Source organism: Diaporthe batatas, assembly GCF_019321695.1.
Source record: "Diaporthe batatas strain CRI 302-4 chromosome Unknown Contig00001, whole genome shotgun sequence".
Classification (NCBI taxonomy): Eukaryota; Fungi; Ascomycota; class Sordariomycetes; order Diaporthales; family Diaporthaceae; genus Diaporthe; species Diaporthe batatas.
The window spans coordinates 2,361,922-2,376,203 of record NW_025408548.1 but is presented as its reverse complement, the minus strand read 5'-3'; the positions used below and the strand labels follow the sequence as shown (position 1 = coordinate 2,376,203).

At 53.2% G+C, this 14,282-nt stretch overlaps 4 protein-coding genes across 4 annotated transcripts; 3 read left to right on the top strand and 1 right to left on the bottom strand.

Moving 5' to 3' along the window:
- Positions 1-326: 326 nt before the first annotated feature.
- KVR01_000160 (uncharacterized protein) lies at positions 327-1,873 on the top strand. Its single transcript, XM_044793791.1, has 3 exons — positions 327-706; positions 908-1,087; positions 1,156-1,873. Exons 1-3 carry the CDS (start codon positions 694-696, stop codon positions 1,545-1,547), a joined length of 585 nt encoding a protein of 194 aa, XP_044650109.1. The 5' UTR covers positions 327-693; the 3' UTR covers positions 1,548-1,873.
- Positions 1,874-2,070: 197 nt separating this feature from the next.
- On the bottom strand, positions 2,071-3,972 carry KVR01_000549 (peptidylprolyl isomerase RRD1). Its single transcript, XM_044787485.1, has 2 exons — positions 3,030-3,972; positions 2,071-2,981 (listed from the first exon to the last, which is right to left on the bottom strand). Exons 1-2 carry the CDS (start codon positions 3,722-3,724, stop codon positions 2,222-2,224), a joined length of 1,455 nt encoding a protein of 484 aa, XP_044650498.1. The 5' UTR covers positions 3,725-3,972; the 3' UTR covers positions 2,071-2,221.
- A 179-nt stretch (positions 3,973-4,151) lies between these two features.
- On the top strand, positions 4,152-6,627 carry KVR01_001042 (uncharacterized protein). Its single transcript, XM_044793498.1, has one exon. It carries the CDS (start codon positions 4,290-4,292, stop codon positions 6,345-6,347), a length of 2,058 nt encoding a protein of 685 aa, XP_044650991.1. The 5' UTR covers positions 4,152-4,289; the 3' UTR covers positions 6,348-6,627.
- Positions 6,628-7,437: 810 nt separating this feature from the next.
- KVR01_000971 (uncharacterized protein) lies at positions 7,438-13,054 on the top strand. The gene is made up of 3 exons (XM_044786485.1): positions 7,438-7,916; positions 8,092-11,572; positions 11,637-13,054. Exons 2-3 carry the CDS (start codon positions 8,150-8,152, stop codon positions 12,057-12,059), a joined length of 3,846 nt encoding a protein of 1,281 aa, XP_044650920.1. The 5' UTR covers positions 7,438-7,916; positions 8,092-8,149; the 3' UTR covers positions 12,060-13,054.
- The last annotated feature ends 1,228 nt before the right edge of the window (positions 13,055-14,282 follow it).

Genomic DNA, 14,282 nt, shown 5'->3' with positions numbered 1-14,282 from the left:
TTGTCCATTTTTCAGACACAATGCCTCGTGTGTCCTCGACGTTTTGGACATTGCTTGTCAAACTCGGTTCGTATGACAGCTTTTCGTCTGATGTCTGCAGCAGCACACGTGTGTAGGGGGGATGACGTCTCGAGCGCCAGAGTATGGTTGAACGCCAATTAAGGTTGGAGCTCTGGTGGGCCGTTGCTTCTATCTTTAGCAGCTTCAGGGCACCCAGGCGCTAAGGCCACCAGCACAGGCCAACGCGGCCCCACTAGCTAATTAGGTGCTCGATAGCGCCCCCCCCCTCCTTCCTCACCCCGGGGGGTTTAGCCGAGTCTCCCCAAGGGTTATCGCGCTGGAGGCGCCCTCGTTCAACATGTCCCCCGGGGATTCGGGGGTGTGCGACTGAAACCAATCTCCAAGGATTCTTTGATTAGCCGGAGCATCCCATAATCAAATCTCGCAAATTATCCGATCTGTTGGTGCTATCAGAGACGTGTCTCTCGGCGTGGCACTCTACTACTAGCTTCCACCCATTCCCGCTTTCCAACATCTTTCGACGACCACCCAACAAGATCCCACCGAACCACATCCACAACCACTGCATTTCTCGAGCTTTCACGAATCAACACCCCACGCCAGCACACGCATCGCCCAGATCTACACTGTAGCCTGAACAGTCGAGCCTGACCTTCAGACGAGTTTGCCAAGATGCCTGGAGTCCGTAAGTGCCATGCAACCTTATCGCCAACCTCCTCCTCATCGACCGGCAACCACGCCGTCAACAGAGGCGGGAGGGGAGATGCCTAGTTACACCGTGTGACGTGACAACCCTCCAATGCCACGCCACGCCCTCCTTCTGCTCCTGCTTGCCCAGATATACACCCCGATTCGTCTCAATTCTGACAAGCACTGCCCCCAACAGCACCAAACGCGCTCAACAACTTGAAGGCCAAGTTCAAGGCCGTCTTCAAGAAGAAGGACGAGAAGAAGGCCGAGTCCAAGCCTGCCGAGCCATCCAAGCCAGCAGAGACAGCTCCAGCCGCTGCTGCTACTGCTGCCACTGCTGCCACGGAGCCAGCCAAGACCGAGACTGCCCCGGCTGGTAAGTGCAACTACACAAACAGTAACAACACCACACTTAGCAGTGTTCTAATATCTTAATGTTATCAGCCGCGCCCGCCACCACAGCCGACACCTCCAAGCCGGCCGAGGAGCCCAAGAAGGAAGAGACTCCCGCCGCACCGGCTGCTGCTGCCGCCCCAGCAACAACAACCACCGAGTCCGCCCCGGCCCCGGCTGCCGAGGCAGCGAAGCCGGCCGAGGAGACCAAGCCCGCGGCTACCGAGGCTGTGCCTGCCCCTGCCACTGACGCCGCCGCTGCTCCGGCACCAGCACCAGCTGCTGCGACCACCACCGAGGCCACTCCTGCTGCCGCCCCGGCTGCTGCTACCGAGGCCGCGAAGCCCGCTGAGGCCGCTGCGCCTGCTGAGGAGGCCAAGCCTGCTGAGGAGGCCAAGCCCGCGGAGGAGGCCAAGCCTGCTGCCACCGAGACTGCTAAGTAATTGATACTGCGAGCGTTGTTTGAAGTGAGCGGCGTCGAAAGGACTGCTTGGCTTGGCCACTACCCGTGGAATAAGCGCGGGGCTTGTGTGTTTTGTTTCCCCCTCTTTTTTCTGGTTGCCTTGTCACATTATGAGAGAGCGGAATCGGGGTGCGTAATGGGTGGTGTCTCGGAACTATGGATGGGGACTTGGTTTTCCTGGGCATGGAAACTCGTCTGGATTCATGTTGTTCTTGTTTTCATTCTCTTCTTCTAGTAACAGTGCCGTTGTTGAGTTGCACCCTCAGAGTTGAATAGATACCCTCAATATACCAGATTGCATTCAAATTGTCGTCCTACTCTACGTACCGTGCGTTGTGAAACGAGACGTGCTTTGTGATTGTGCGGGAATCGACTTGAATGGCATTCGACTCAAGTTGCCTGGGACAGGGGAGGTCTTCGGAATGCGATCTTCACATATGCTTATATTTCAGGACAGTGGGTATAGTTCCACAAGTGCTCATCCTATAAAACCCTCTTATTCACCAGGAGTATCGTTCTTGCCAGAATTCTCACAGCAGGAAACGGCCAGAAAGTGTTCTTTGGGTACACGAGTGGGTACTGAGATGTCACTAGAAGAATAGGAGACCCATGCTGTTCGTAAACGTAATGCTGCATTTAGATGGCTATCTCTGTCTACTTTGCCCACGGTGCCTTTGTGACAGTGATCTGATTCCCAGCCGTGCCAGGTGGTCCGGTCGGCCGGGGTTGCCCGGGCGGTGGCGGTGGTCCCGCGCCCTGGGACCTCACGGTCTGCGGCGCCTCATTGATCCCTCTGCCACCTGGAGCCGGGCCTGGTACCCTGGAGTAAGGGATGCCCGGTCCTGGTGGCCCGGGCATGCGCGTTGCCTGAGCCCAAGGCGCAGCCGTGCCAGCGGACTGCGATGGTGGAGCGGCGCTCACTGGCTGGTTCGCCATGTGGACAGATTGTTGGGGCGCCGATGCCTCCGGGTCGACGTCCCACGAGAATAGAGAGCCGAAGGGGAAGTGCTGCACGACGGGGAACTTGGACAGGACCTCGGCGTTGAACATCTTGATCATGCCCTTGTTGATCTTGCCCCAGCCGTCTTTGATGCCAGACACGTCGTAGAGGATGGGACTGTGCTCCCAGAAGGGACCCTTCTTGACATCGTTGATGAAGCCGACGGCGGAAAAATACATGTTTGACTCACGGAGCCGCTCTACTGCTTCGGGCTTGAGGATGTCACCTGGTTTCGGAGCCCGCTCGACGGAGCCCTCAAGGGGCATGGCCTCGTCCTCGGTGATTGGGCGGGTGAGCTGTGCAGATCCAAAGATGTATGGCATGAAGGAGTGGTCGTCGAGTCCCCAGACACCATGCGAACCTGCTGGCTCGAGATTATATGTGAGGATGAGACGGCGGACCACCTCCATGTAACTGGACACTGTTAGCAGGGTGCAAAAACTAAAGCAAGAGTCGACCTACGGTTCAAAGACACCGAGAACAATGCTGCGCTCAATTTCGCCGCCCTGGACACCGTCTTTAAAAGCCCCGAGCTTCCACAGGCAGCCAAGAAAGGCTAAGAAGCTCAGCTCATGTCCCGTACCGTAGTCCAACCTTTGAGGACTGCCAAATGCCCCGAGAAAGTACGCCTTCAGCTCGCTCACAGCAAGTGGGCTTTGGCTGCCTTCGCCGCTCGCACCGGAATCATGGGCTGCGGCGTCTCCCGGTGCTCCGAAGTTGATGATATCGGGGCTCACAAACTCCTTCAACAGGGCATCGACGTTGTCCTCTAGTAGCTGGTACCATTTGCGAAAACTGATGTTGCCAAACCTCCTCGGACCAGGGTCTGGAGGCGCATCATCGATGAATCTGCTTGTCCTGTCCAGCAATTCTCTCAGCCTGCAGACGGCGGCGGTGTCCTGCCGCTTCCCTCCCACAAGGGGAAATGTCTTTGAGGGCCCACTGGGTGACTTGCGTGGGCAGAGCGCTCGGTTGAGCTGCATCACGAAGACACCGATGTCGCGGTAGGCTTTCGAGGTGAGGAAGCGTGCGACATCTGGCCCGTCGTTGATGCATTTGGACGGCGCGGAGAAGCTATGGGGGGCGGATGGGCTGAGAACCTCCAGTTTAGGAAGGGTAGCCGATTGCTGCCCGGAGGCTTGTTTTGGAGGATCCATGAAGAGCGGACGCTGAGTCTTCGGTCAAAGGTCGTGGGTTGCTATCCGCCGTGAGGATATCAAGCAGTTGCGCCTGTGTCCCGGTACTGCTCAGCCTTACAGGCACTTGTGAGTTGTGCTGCATACAACAGCTTGATAGGGCCTGAAGCTCCAAGGCAAATAAATGGCCACCGAAAAGTATTCGAATGTGAGGTCAGGTGCAAGTTTCAGGAAGATAGATGTGCAGTTGAAATAATGCAGGATGCGGCCCGTAAACAAGTGGCAGTTCATAGCTTGCCATTTCAAAGCTTCAGGGGGTGAGGTCATATCTGGCTGGAGACAAAACCAGGGTCCGGGTACGGTCAACAGGGTTAGGGCCCAACCTTCGCTGTCTAACCTTGGTATCGTTGTGAGAGCTTGCATTGCAACCTTCCCCTCAACACCAAATTCAAAGCAGCAGCAACACATCTCGAATTGTGCGATTCAATTTTTGAAACAGCCCCCTGGTCTTATGTCTTGACATTTTGTTCGAAGTCGACACCACGTGTGTCCCTAGGACACAGATTGGGCTTGCACAACAGGGAAGATGCCTAAAGGGCGCCGCACGCGAGAAGTTGCGCGGGTCCAGCTTGATGCCGCCGAGGAAGTCGCCAATCTGGACTATTTTGACAGGTCTGTTGTCAAGAGACAGAAGCTCAATAATGGCCGCAATGACCGGAATCCAGCATCCGAGGATCTAGGAGAGCAGATAGACGACCGTACGGCCAGGCGTATGAGGCGTGAGGCTGATAAGCTCAGCCAAACCAAGCAAGCCGGAGCCAGAAGGGCCTCGCCTCGGCGGGGAAACGCGCGGTTGTCCGAAACGCGCGGGGGTGAGGACGAGGATGATGAGGACGAGGAGGACGATGATGATGCATATGAAGTCAACCATGCCCGGATCACTCAAGCTATGAATCAAGCGCGGAATGGGCCTAGGAAGCCGACGATCAATGGCATTGGCTCGCTGCGGCGAAACAAGGAGCCTCCGCATACTGAAGCGTCATCGGACATCGGAGAGAAAAACCAAGAAGAAGTTATCAACGACAGGTTTAGGACAGGGTATGGCGCAACCGGCGGGGCACCCAAGGCACAAAGCCAGCGGAGCCGCAAAGGCCGTGACAGGCCAAGCCAACAGAGCGACACGCATGCATACACCCCTGAGGAGCACGAGAGTGAGGAGCACGAGAGTGAGGATGAGTCCTCAACTGAAATCGATGACCAAGCTGCCGAGGATACGGCATATGTCGAAGCTCCTCAGCAAGACGAGGAGACCGAGACGGTCCAGGTCCTCATCAACAGTATGGGCGGAATTTTTAAAACATTGCAACACCCTGCGTGGACAAATTCAACCCGTTGGAACCACGATTTTGCGAGCGAAGACAACAAGGACGGCCAGAAAACCTGCAAAACACGCTCCGGGAAAGACTTGATGGAGGAGGCACAGGGCCTGAACAATATCTTGGAGGAGGCCACTCACATTTCGGAGGAGGGATCCGAAGATGACCACGACGTCACGTCAGCAGCTATTGAGTGCCTGAGGGCGAGAAGCGCGGACGTTCAGCAACACCTCACTCGCATGGATAGGATCGTCGATGGGATTTGTCGCCAGAAACTGCGTCCAGTACCACACACTGGAGATTCCCGGACCAGAGTGCAAGCTGTCAAGAGGAGAAAAGCGATGCTCAGGGATTTGTCACAACGATTGATTCCCATGTTGATGATCACCGTGAAGAAGGCATGCGGCATATGTCCATCGGAAGACAACCGATCAAAGACGACCCTCCATCTCGACTGCTTCAGGCTTCAGTTCTTTTTGCGACCTCTCGGGTGGGCTGATAGACTCCACAAGGCACACGAAAGGTGTGTTGATGAAGATTTACGGACCGGCGACGATGATCCTGATGAAGTCGGGTCTGAGGCGCAGTATTTTCAGAAATCACGTGAGACTTTCGGATCGCAGTTGGATGCTCTGCGCTATGCTTGCAGGAGAGCCGAAAGAGAGATACAGGACAGGGCGGCACAAGCCGAGCGAAGAGAACGCGAGGCTGAAATGAAGCGTCAGCACCGAGAACGTGAATACGAGCGACAACGGGTGCGTCAAGCCGAACAGAAGCGAAAACAAGAGGAGCAGAGAATAAGGGACGAGAGGCAGATGGACGCCTTTATCCAGAGCACGCATGCTTTGAGATCAAGACAACCGTTGAGAGACTTGTGGGTCCAGAGTCAACAGCGCTTGCCTGAGCATTTCCGTACACAGGGCGGAAGGTCGGGGGTCCACAGCCAGAGTTCGGGCGGAGCAGCTCGTCCTCAAGGCAGTCCATCTAGGACTGCTCAGGCTCAGCCTGTCTATCAGTCGGATGACCCCTTTGAGGCCAATTATCGGGCCAGTTCGGAGCAAGCGAACAACACAAGCAGTCCATCGTCTAAGGAGTTTAAAATCCTGACCAAGGCCATACGTTACGACAAGAATTACGATGTGACATCTATGGCGCAAAAGCTGCGACGCACCGAGCGCGATGTTGCGATGATGGCCGCGTTCCTGAAGGACAGCTATCGTGTTTACTACACACAGCAACACCGACCAATTCCCGACTGGGCCGTCTAACTCAATTGCAGAAATTGGGATGCGCCGATTGAAGTTCTTTTAATACTCGATACCCATAATAGGCATACTGATCGTACTAGCCCATCACTGCCCGACCACTAGCCGAGCTTTGTGCAACTGTAATCCAGGTCGTTTGCAAGAGAGCCTTCTATTAGAGACTGCGAACAGGCGGACAAACACATCCTGTTGCGTGCTGTCTTACCTTGCCTTGGGGGGGGGGCACCGATTGGTGCTCGTTTCGCTTTCACGACAACAGGCGAACCTACTAGAGCTAGTAATCTTGACGCCCTTTGTGGACTTTTGCAGACGATCCAAGCAGCACATTCGACAAGTCAGAAAATGCAGTGTCGTCGTATGGGGACGGCGAGTAACCTGGCGTCGTCACCAGTACTCCGTACCCTAGGGTACGGATAGTGTGCAGTCTAGACTACTGACTCGCAGGGGCCGGCAGCAATCTCTCGTCGTCCCGTGCGTTGGACCGGAGCTCAGTTCTCGGCCTGTCTGCCGAGCATGCTCCCTGCCTGAGGGGTCTTAGGACCGCCCGCTATGATCAATGCGAAGGCCCCTCAAACCCGTTTCCAAGTAGCCGGGATTGTGCATTCCAGGTGGGCTCTACTGGTGAGGGAGAAGGAGGAGCAAGATGTGTTGGAGATCTGACACGCCCGGGCAGCACAGATAACGGCTAGATGCGATAGGCGACGTTGGTTGTTGGAGCATCTCGTACGGGATCCCTCCGCGCTCATCTCCCAGACAAGCCATCCAGCCGGCCAGCCAGCCATCCACGCTGCTACGCCGCCACGAAGCGCTTTGGGGTTGGAAGACAACGCCCAAGCTCAGATGGGGATCAGCTTCTAGTGCAGCAAATGGTTAGGTGTGGTTGGCAGGTCGGCCAGCCCAGGTTACATTTAGTATCTCATTTGACACCCGTTGCACCCTACCTAGTACCCAAGCTTGAGCAAGGTGCGGTAGGCTACCTGGCTACGCGGTCTGGCGGTGCAGCAGCCAGGCACATTGTAGGGGAGCCACTGGGTTTTGGTTGGCGCCATTCATGTCATCCACCAATTTGATCGGTCTGATGTACAGTAATAAGTACAGCGTGGCCTGCATGGCCCCTCCACTTCCCACCTCACCCCTGTCCAGCCTGTGCCCCGTGCACTGACAGGCTGGGCCAGGCACAGCGCAGCGGCAGCGGGTGCAGGGCAGGGCAGGGCAGGGCAGCTCAGGGTGCGGTTGCTCTCTCTCTCGTTCGGGGGACCTCTCTGGGTGCCCAATTTAATTTCTCTCGCGACACGTCTGCCATACCTCTCTCTCCCTCTCCTACTGTACACCGTTCGAGAGGTGCAAGCAAGTCAACCGGACCGAGAGAAAAACTCCAGCACCATCACCAATCCCTTTTGTATGCCGCTTGGCCGCGATTTCCCGTGAGACCCAGCCCGGATCCCCTGGTTTGCTTGCTTCCCCACAAGCAACCCGTCTCAACGTGTCCGTCCGGCCGTTGCACAGCAACCAAGCAGCCAGCCAGCCCCCTTTACTCTCATCTGGAGGGTTCCTGAGCTCCTGGCACAGCTGGTACGTCGCTACACTCTTCCGTCCCCGTCTTTACGGGCTTCTACCCCGCCGCGTCCAGCGTCGCGAGCTTCGTCCCAAAGCTGCGCTAGTGCTGAGACGCCTTCGCAAACGGCTCGACGGGCCACGCGCCCTGGATCTGCGACGGCCACGCGGCTAACCGTTGCTCCACGACTAGATACGAGCCCGCTCCACCGTACCTCCGCACCTGGAAAGACGCCCGCCTGTAAGCCATCATGTCTGATGCCGAGGGTTTCGAGGTTGTCCAGCACGAGGAGGCTCCCGCCGAGAAGCCCCAGCCTGCCGAGCCTGATGCTGCTCCTGCTGCTGCCCCTGCCGAAAAGGCCCAGCCAGCTCCCGTCAAGAAGCCGGCTGCTGCCAATGGGACCAAACCTGCGGGCAGCGCCACTGTAGCAAAGAAGCCTGCCCCGGGGACTACCACGACTGCTGCGCGGCGCCCTGCCACCACCTCTTCCACCGCCACGAAGCCCACCGCAAGCTCCACCCGAACAAGTGCCGCGGGTGGTGGGATGAGCAAGCCGCCCACGCGTCCGCCAGCGAGCTCGACTGCCGCCAAGCGCACTTCGACAACCGCCACGTCTTCCAGCCAGCGTTCTCAGCCGTCTGCGTCCGAGGATGAAAAGGCCGCCCGAAGGACCTCCACTCTTGGTACAGCTGCCCGTCGCACTTCGACCCTGTCGAGCGCAACCTCTTCCAGCTCGCCTGGCACCAAGCCAAAGCCCGCGCCTACTTCTTCGACAACGACGACAGCAGCCAGGAAACCAGCATCATCCTCGAGCGTCACTTCGCCCACGTCCTCGTCAAGGCCCGCAACCAAGCCCTCGGGTCACACCAAGGACTCGAGCATAAGCTCCACCAGCACAACCCGCACTACGACGAGGCCAGCGGCAACCGGGGCAGTGGCAGAGGCCAAAAAACGCCTGTCAACTCTCGGCGTCTCCTCGGCGCCTGCTAGCGCGCCTAAGCCTGCAGCCCGGCCGCCATCTACTTCCAATGCCGCCGCCGCCGCGGAGTCTGCCAAGGAGATCGAGGAGCTCAAGTCCAAGCTCGCAGATAGTGAGACAGAGATCACAAGCCTCAAAGCGCAGATCTCGTCGTCCGAGGAGAAGATCGCTGAGCTTGCCACGAAGATCGGCGCTGCCCCACCTGCCGAGGCGGGCACCGACGACTCTGCCCGCAAAGAGCTGGCTGACGAGCTTGATAGTGTCAAGGAGAAGCACAAGGCCGAGGTCGACGCCCTGATAGCCCAGATCGCAGACGCCCAGGCGAAGCTCCAGCAATCCGAGGAGCAGCTCGAGAAGCAGAGGGCAGAGTTGTCCGAGCTGACAACTGCTAAGGAGGCCACTGATGCCGAGGTTGCTTCTCTCAGGGAGGCCCTCGAATCCACCAAGGCCGAGCACGATGCCAGGCTCAGCGAGACTGAGGCCAACCTGACCAAGGCAACCGAGGAGCACGCATCCAAGCTTGAGGCGTTGCAACAAACCCTCAGCGAACAGCACACGGAAGCCCTGAGCGCGCTTCAATCGAAGCATGCCGAGGAACTAGCGCAGGGCCAGGCCGCCTCGGGAGACCACGAAAAGGCTCTTGCAGACCAAAAGGCCGCCCATGAAGCCGCTCTGGGCGAGCTCCAGGCCAAGATCGATGAGCTGACGGCATCTCAAGCTGCGCTCGAGAGTGCGCATGAAGCCAAGGTCTCTGACGAGAGCGCGGCTACTGCTGCTCAGATCTCTACTCTTCAAGCCGAGATTGCAGACCTCAAGGCCAAGCTTGAGACCGCCGAGAAGAGCGCCAGCAGCGCCAAGGACGAGCTTGAGGCTAAGACAAGCGAACTTCACTCCTTCGAGGAGCGCATCCAAAGCATGGAGGACCAACTGAAGTCGGCCCAGGAGGCCGCCACCAAGGCGCAAGAGGCCATCTCCAAACTCGAAGAGGAGATGAAGACCAAGGACGCAGAGATCGAGAAGCTGCAGTCAGAGCACGCAGCCATTGAGGACAAGCACAACCAGCATCTCAAGCAGATCACCACGGACTACGAGAACGAGATCAACAGCCTGCAAGGCGAGGCCATGTACAAGCGCAAGTACGAAGAGCTCGAGGCTAAGCACAATGAGTTGTCAGAAACTCATACTGCAGCCGTTGAGACTCACAGCAAGGCCCTGGAAGAAATCAAGGGCCAGCACAGCTCCACCTCCGCTGCTCTGGAGACAGCGAAGGCTGAGCACGCTAGCGCTGTTGCATCCTTGGAGGCCAAGGCGGAGGAGCACCAAAAGGCTCTTGATGCTCTCCTGGCCAACCACGCGATGGAGCTGGAGGCCGCCAAGAGTGGTGTCTCTGCAGAGCGTGAGTCTCTACTTGGAGACCTGGAGGGCTTGAAATCCAGTCACTCCCAGCAGATTGAAATACTCAAGAGCGAGGCCGAGGCGGCACTTGCAAAGGAGTTGGAATCCCTGAAGGCATCACACGCCGAGATCATTGACGCCCTCAACGAGAAGAGCGCCTCCGAGAAGCAGCAACTGCTCGCAGCACACGCCGATGAGCTCGCAGCAACGAAGACCGCCGGTCAAGGAGACCAGGCGGCCCAGCTGGCCCAGCTCGAGCAGGAGCTCAATGCTAAGCATGCTACAGAGGTTCAGAGCATTTCTAAGCAGCTGCAGGACCTCGAGAACGAGCTGAACGCAAAGCACGCCACAGAGGTGCAGAGCTTGTCCAAGCAGCTGCACGACCTGGAGACTGAACTCAACTCCAAGCATGCCACAGAACTTGAGAGCCAGATAGAGCAGGTCAAGAAGGGACTGTCTGCTGAGCACGCTGCGGAAGTCGACCAGTTGAGGAAGGAGCTCGAGACCGCCAAGTCGTCCACGGAAGAGCTTGCAGTTCTGCGAGCCAGGCTGAGCGAGATGGACGAGCAGTATGCTGCAACCCTCGAAGCCACCAAGAGAGACCTCATAGCATCACACTCCGCCGAGATCGAGAAGTTGGTCACGTCGAACGCGGAGGCAATCGACAGGCTGAAGAGCGAGCATGCCGGCGGAGCCGAAGATATCAAGTACGAGATGGAGACTTTGAAGGAAAGCCACGAGAAGGCAATTTTGGAGCTCAAGAACCAGCATGCATCTGCGCTGGAATCCCAGCTCACGCAGTCCAAGGCTGAACTCGAGAATGCGCTCGGGCCTATCAAGTCGCAGCTGGCCAAGGCAGAGGAGGAGATCGATGACCTGAGCGGAAAGCTCGCCAACGAGAAGTTCGCCAGGATCCAGGCCGAGGCTGACCTCGACGCCAACAGGCAGCCCAGGACTCCAGCAGACACAGCGGAACTGGATGCCTTGAGAGAAGAGCTTGCGAAGTACAAGAAGGCGTACGATGAGGCCATGTCCGCTACCGAGGCCAAGTCTGCAAAGGCTGCGGATCAACTCGAGGCTCTCAGAGGCGATCTTGAGATGACCACCAAGGAGCTCGAAGCGCATAAGTTGGAGGCCTCGGCAAGGGCGAAGACGGCGGAGGCGGACTACAAGGACATGCACGAATCGATGACGGAGCTTGTGAATGAGGCCACTGGTCGTGCCGAAAAGGCTGAATCGCAAATCGGGGAGTTGCTGGCGCAGCTAAAGGTCAGGGAGGCAGAACTTGCAGAGGCCAAGGTATGCCGCCCCCAGGACGCCTACATGCGACAAGATCACTGATCATCATCGTGTAAATTAAAAGGCTCTGGGAGCACCCAAGACGCCCACAAGGACGGGCTTAGCGGCTAGCAGATTCGCCGATGATACGGGAGATGATGCCGCCGCCGCTGGAGTGACGACTGGAGCCACGGCGGAAGGTGAGCCGGACCATTCTTCAGCGGCACTAGCTTTGGTGCGAAAGCCCCTTGCTACTTGCACTGTCTACCTCCATTCCCTGCACCTATCGATGTCCCTGCTCCTCAAGTCCCTTGGTTCTGCATTACGGCACGCTGGAGGATCGGTGCTAACGGATGTGATGGTGAAGATCGCTAGGATGAGACATACCTGCGCGTCGCTCGAGTCTCTTGACAGTGACATGCGCGAACAGAATCTGAGAATCTTGCGCAGCATGGAGGAGGCCACGACCGCCAAGATCAGCAACAATGACGTGAACCAGCTGGCATAGGAGCCCCTCGACTTCATTAGCTTCGCAGATAAATCAACAAGAGCAACACGTCTCGACGGCCCCAGAGCATCCTGGCTCGTCCGAGCTGCCCAAGTCGCAAGGCCTTCTTCTGTCCGACTGAGGAGGATCCGGCATCTATCCTTATGTTTTTAATTGCAAATACCCCGGCCCCGGCCGATATGTTTTCCCCAGGTGGCACATTTGAACCTTTTTACACAATTCTTATTCCTTCCCGCGCGTTCGTAATCCTGTCCTATACCCTTCAGTCTTTTCCCAATGCCTTGGCAGTCCTTTTGGAGATGCGTCCCTACCGACAAAATTTGGCTCAAACAATGGCTTTGGACATTCGCGAATTCCCCCCGACCCCCTTTCAAGCCGCTTCAGATATCTAGAATCTCGAGGAGCTCCTAATGGGCGAGGAGGGGGATGGCATGGCCTTCTCGTCCGTGGTGGGAATCAAGGGGAGGGGCGTGCGTAAATTGTATTCAGCTTCTTGCTAGCGGTAGTCGGGCTTGACTCGTCTAATTGCTTTAGTGGATAGTGAAACGGATTGAAGGATCGATACCCATCTTTTTCTGCAGTCATATTGGTGTCTTATCTCGTACTATGATTTTTGGGCGTAATCTCTTTCTTGTACCAGTGTGAGGCAGTCTGATTTGTGTACCTCGGTGATTGACCGTTGGAGAGCTCTGGAGATGTGAAAGCTATGGACTTGGGGTTGAAGTAAGGACCAGACTCTGTCGTTTCGCTTCCTCGAGACTACCTTGCTTCACCAATGTAAAGCTTCTGCTTTGGAGAAGCACTCACCATACCGACGGTGAAGGTAGCGGGGGTCATCATGGCTGACCAATTCCTGAAACGTCCCTCCTTGTGAGGTCCATCTCCTGCCCGGAGTGATAGCATGTCCTCCACCAGCCAACCCTTATGCCCAATCCGCATGTGAAACTTTGAAAATAAAAATATAAAGTTTATATAAATTATAAACCCTTCTTTAATATATAATCTTCTAAGCTTTATATATTAATGTGACTAATGTTAAAGTGAGTGTGAATTTAAAGAATTTGTAGGTCTAAGTGTGTGGAGTGTACCCTACACCTAGAGGCCTTAATATATACCTAACTAGGACTCTCTAAATTTTTAATACTTAAGGTATAAGCCCCTTCTCACAGCCCTTCTCACAGCCCTTCTCACAGCCCTTCTCTTAATCTTTCTCCTTCTTCTCTTAATCCTCCTTCTCCTTCTTCTTTTAGTCCTTCTCCTCCTTCTTCTCTTATATATATAAGAATTAAAAATAAAGTTACTTTATATATAAGTTATAGGCTTAATTTTCTATACTTATTAATTATTATTAATTATTTTATTCTTATATAATTTTAACTTTTTATTTATATAAAACTTTATTTTTTTAATTAAAATTACTTTTATTATTATATAAATAATTAATATAAAGAAAGTTAATATTTATTTATTTAACTTTAATATTTATTTATTTAATAATTTTTATAAATTTATTTAATATTTATTTTTAAATAACTCTTTTATATTTATAAATACTTTTAAATTAATAGAAAAAATTTTATAAAATAATTTTCTTTATTAATTTTTAATACTTTAAGTATATATTTCTTTTAATACTTTTTTAATATACTTTTAATATATTTTTAATATACTTTTAATATACTTTTAATATACCTTTTAATATACTTTTAAATTATCTCTTTTAAATATAAAGTTAAAAACTTATAATTATAATTTTATAATTAGTTTTTATTTAATTATATTATATTATTATAACTTTATTTAATTTTATTTAAATCTTTATTAAACCTTTTAATATTTTTTATTTAAAAGAGTTAAATTTAAAAGGAGCTTTTAAGTTTAAGTTTAAAATTTTTATAAATTTTAATTTATTTTAAATTAAACTTATAATTTCTTAACTTTTTAAAAATATATTAATTATCTTAAATAATAATAACTTTTTTAAAGTAAGATTTACTTTTATATAATTATAAATTTAATTATTAATAATTATTTCTTCTTTTATAAAACTATTAAATTTATAAACTTAAATATTATATATAATAATAAAGTATAATTACTTTATTTAAAAGTTATATTTTAATTTAATAATATAATAAATTAAGTAATTACTTTTAAATAGTTTTATTTAATAAATATTTATTTATAAAGTAAAGTTAAAACTTTTAAAAAAGTAATAGCTTT

Bases quoted from the DNA above. Each gene is read 5' to 3' on its own strand.
- KVR01_000160 (XM_044793791.1), top strand. The intron at 1,088-1,155 runs GTAAGTGCAACT...TAATGTTATCAG, and splicing joins GACCGAGACTGCCCCGGCTG to CCGCGCCCGCCACCACAGCC.
- KVR01_000549 (XM_044787485.1), bottom strand. From the start codon at position 3,724: ATGGATCCTCCAAAACAAGCCTCCGGGCAGCAATCGGCTACCCTTCCT. The intron at 2,982-3,029 runs GTAGGTCGACTC...AACAGTGTCCAG, and splicing joins GTTCTCGGTGTCTTTGAACC to TTACATGGAGGTGGTCCGCC.
- KVR01_001042 (XM_044793498.1), top strand. From the start codon at position 4,290: ATGCCTAAAGGGCGCCGCACGCGAGAAGTTGCGCGGGTCCAGCTTGAT.
- KVR01_000971 (XM_044786485.1), top strand. From the start codon at position 8,150: ATGTCTGATGCCGAGGGTTTCGAGGTTGTCCAGCACGAGGAGGCTCCC. The intron at 11,573-11,636 runs GTATGCCGCCCC...GTAAATTAAAAG, and splicing joins CAGAACTTGCAGAGGCCAAG to GCTCTGGGAGCACCCAAGAC.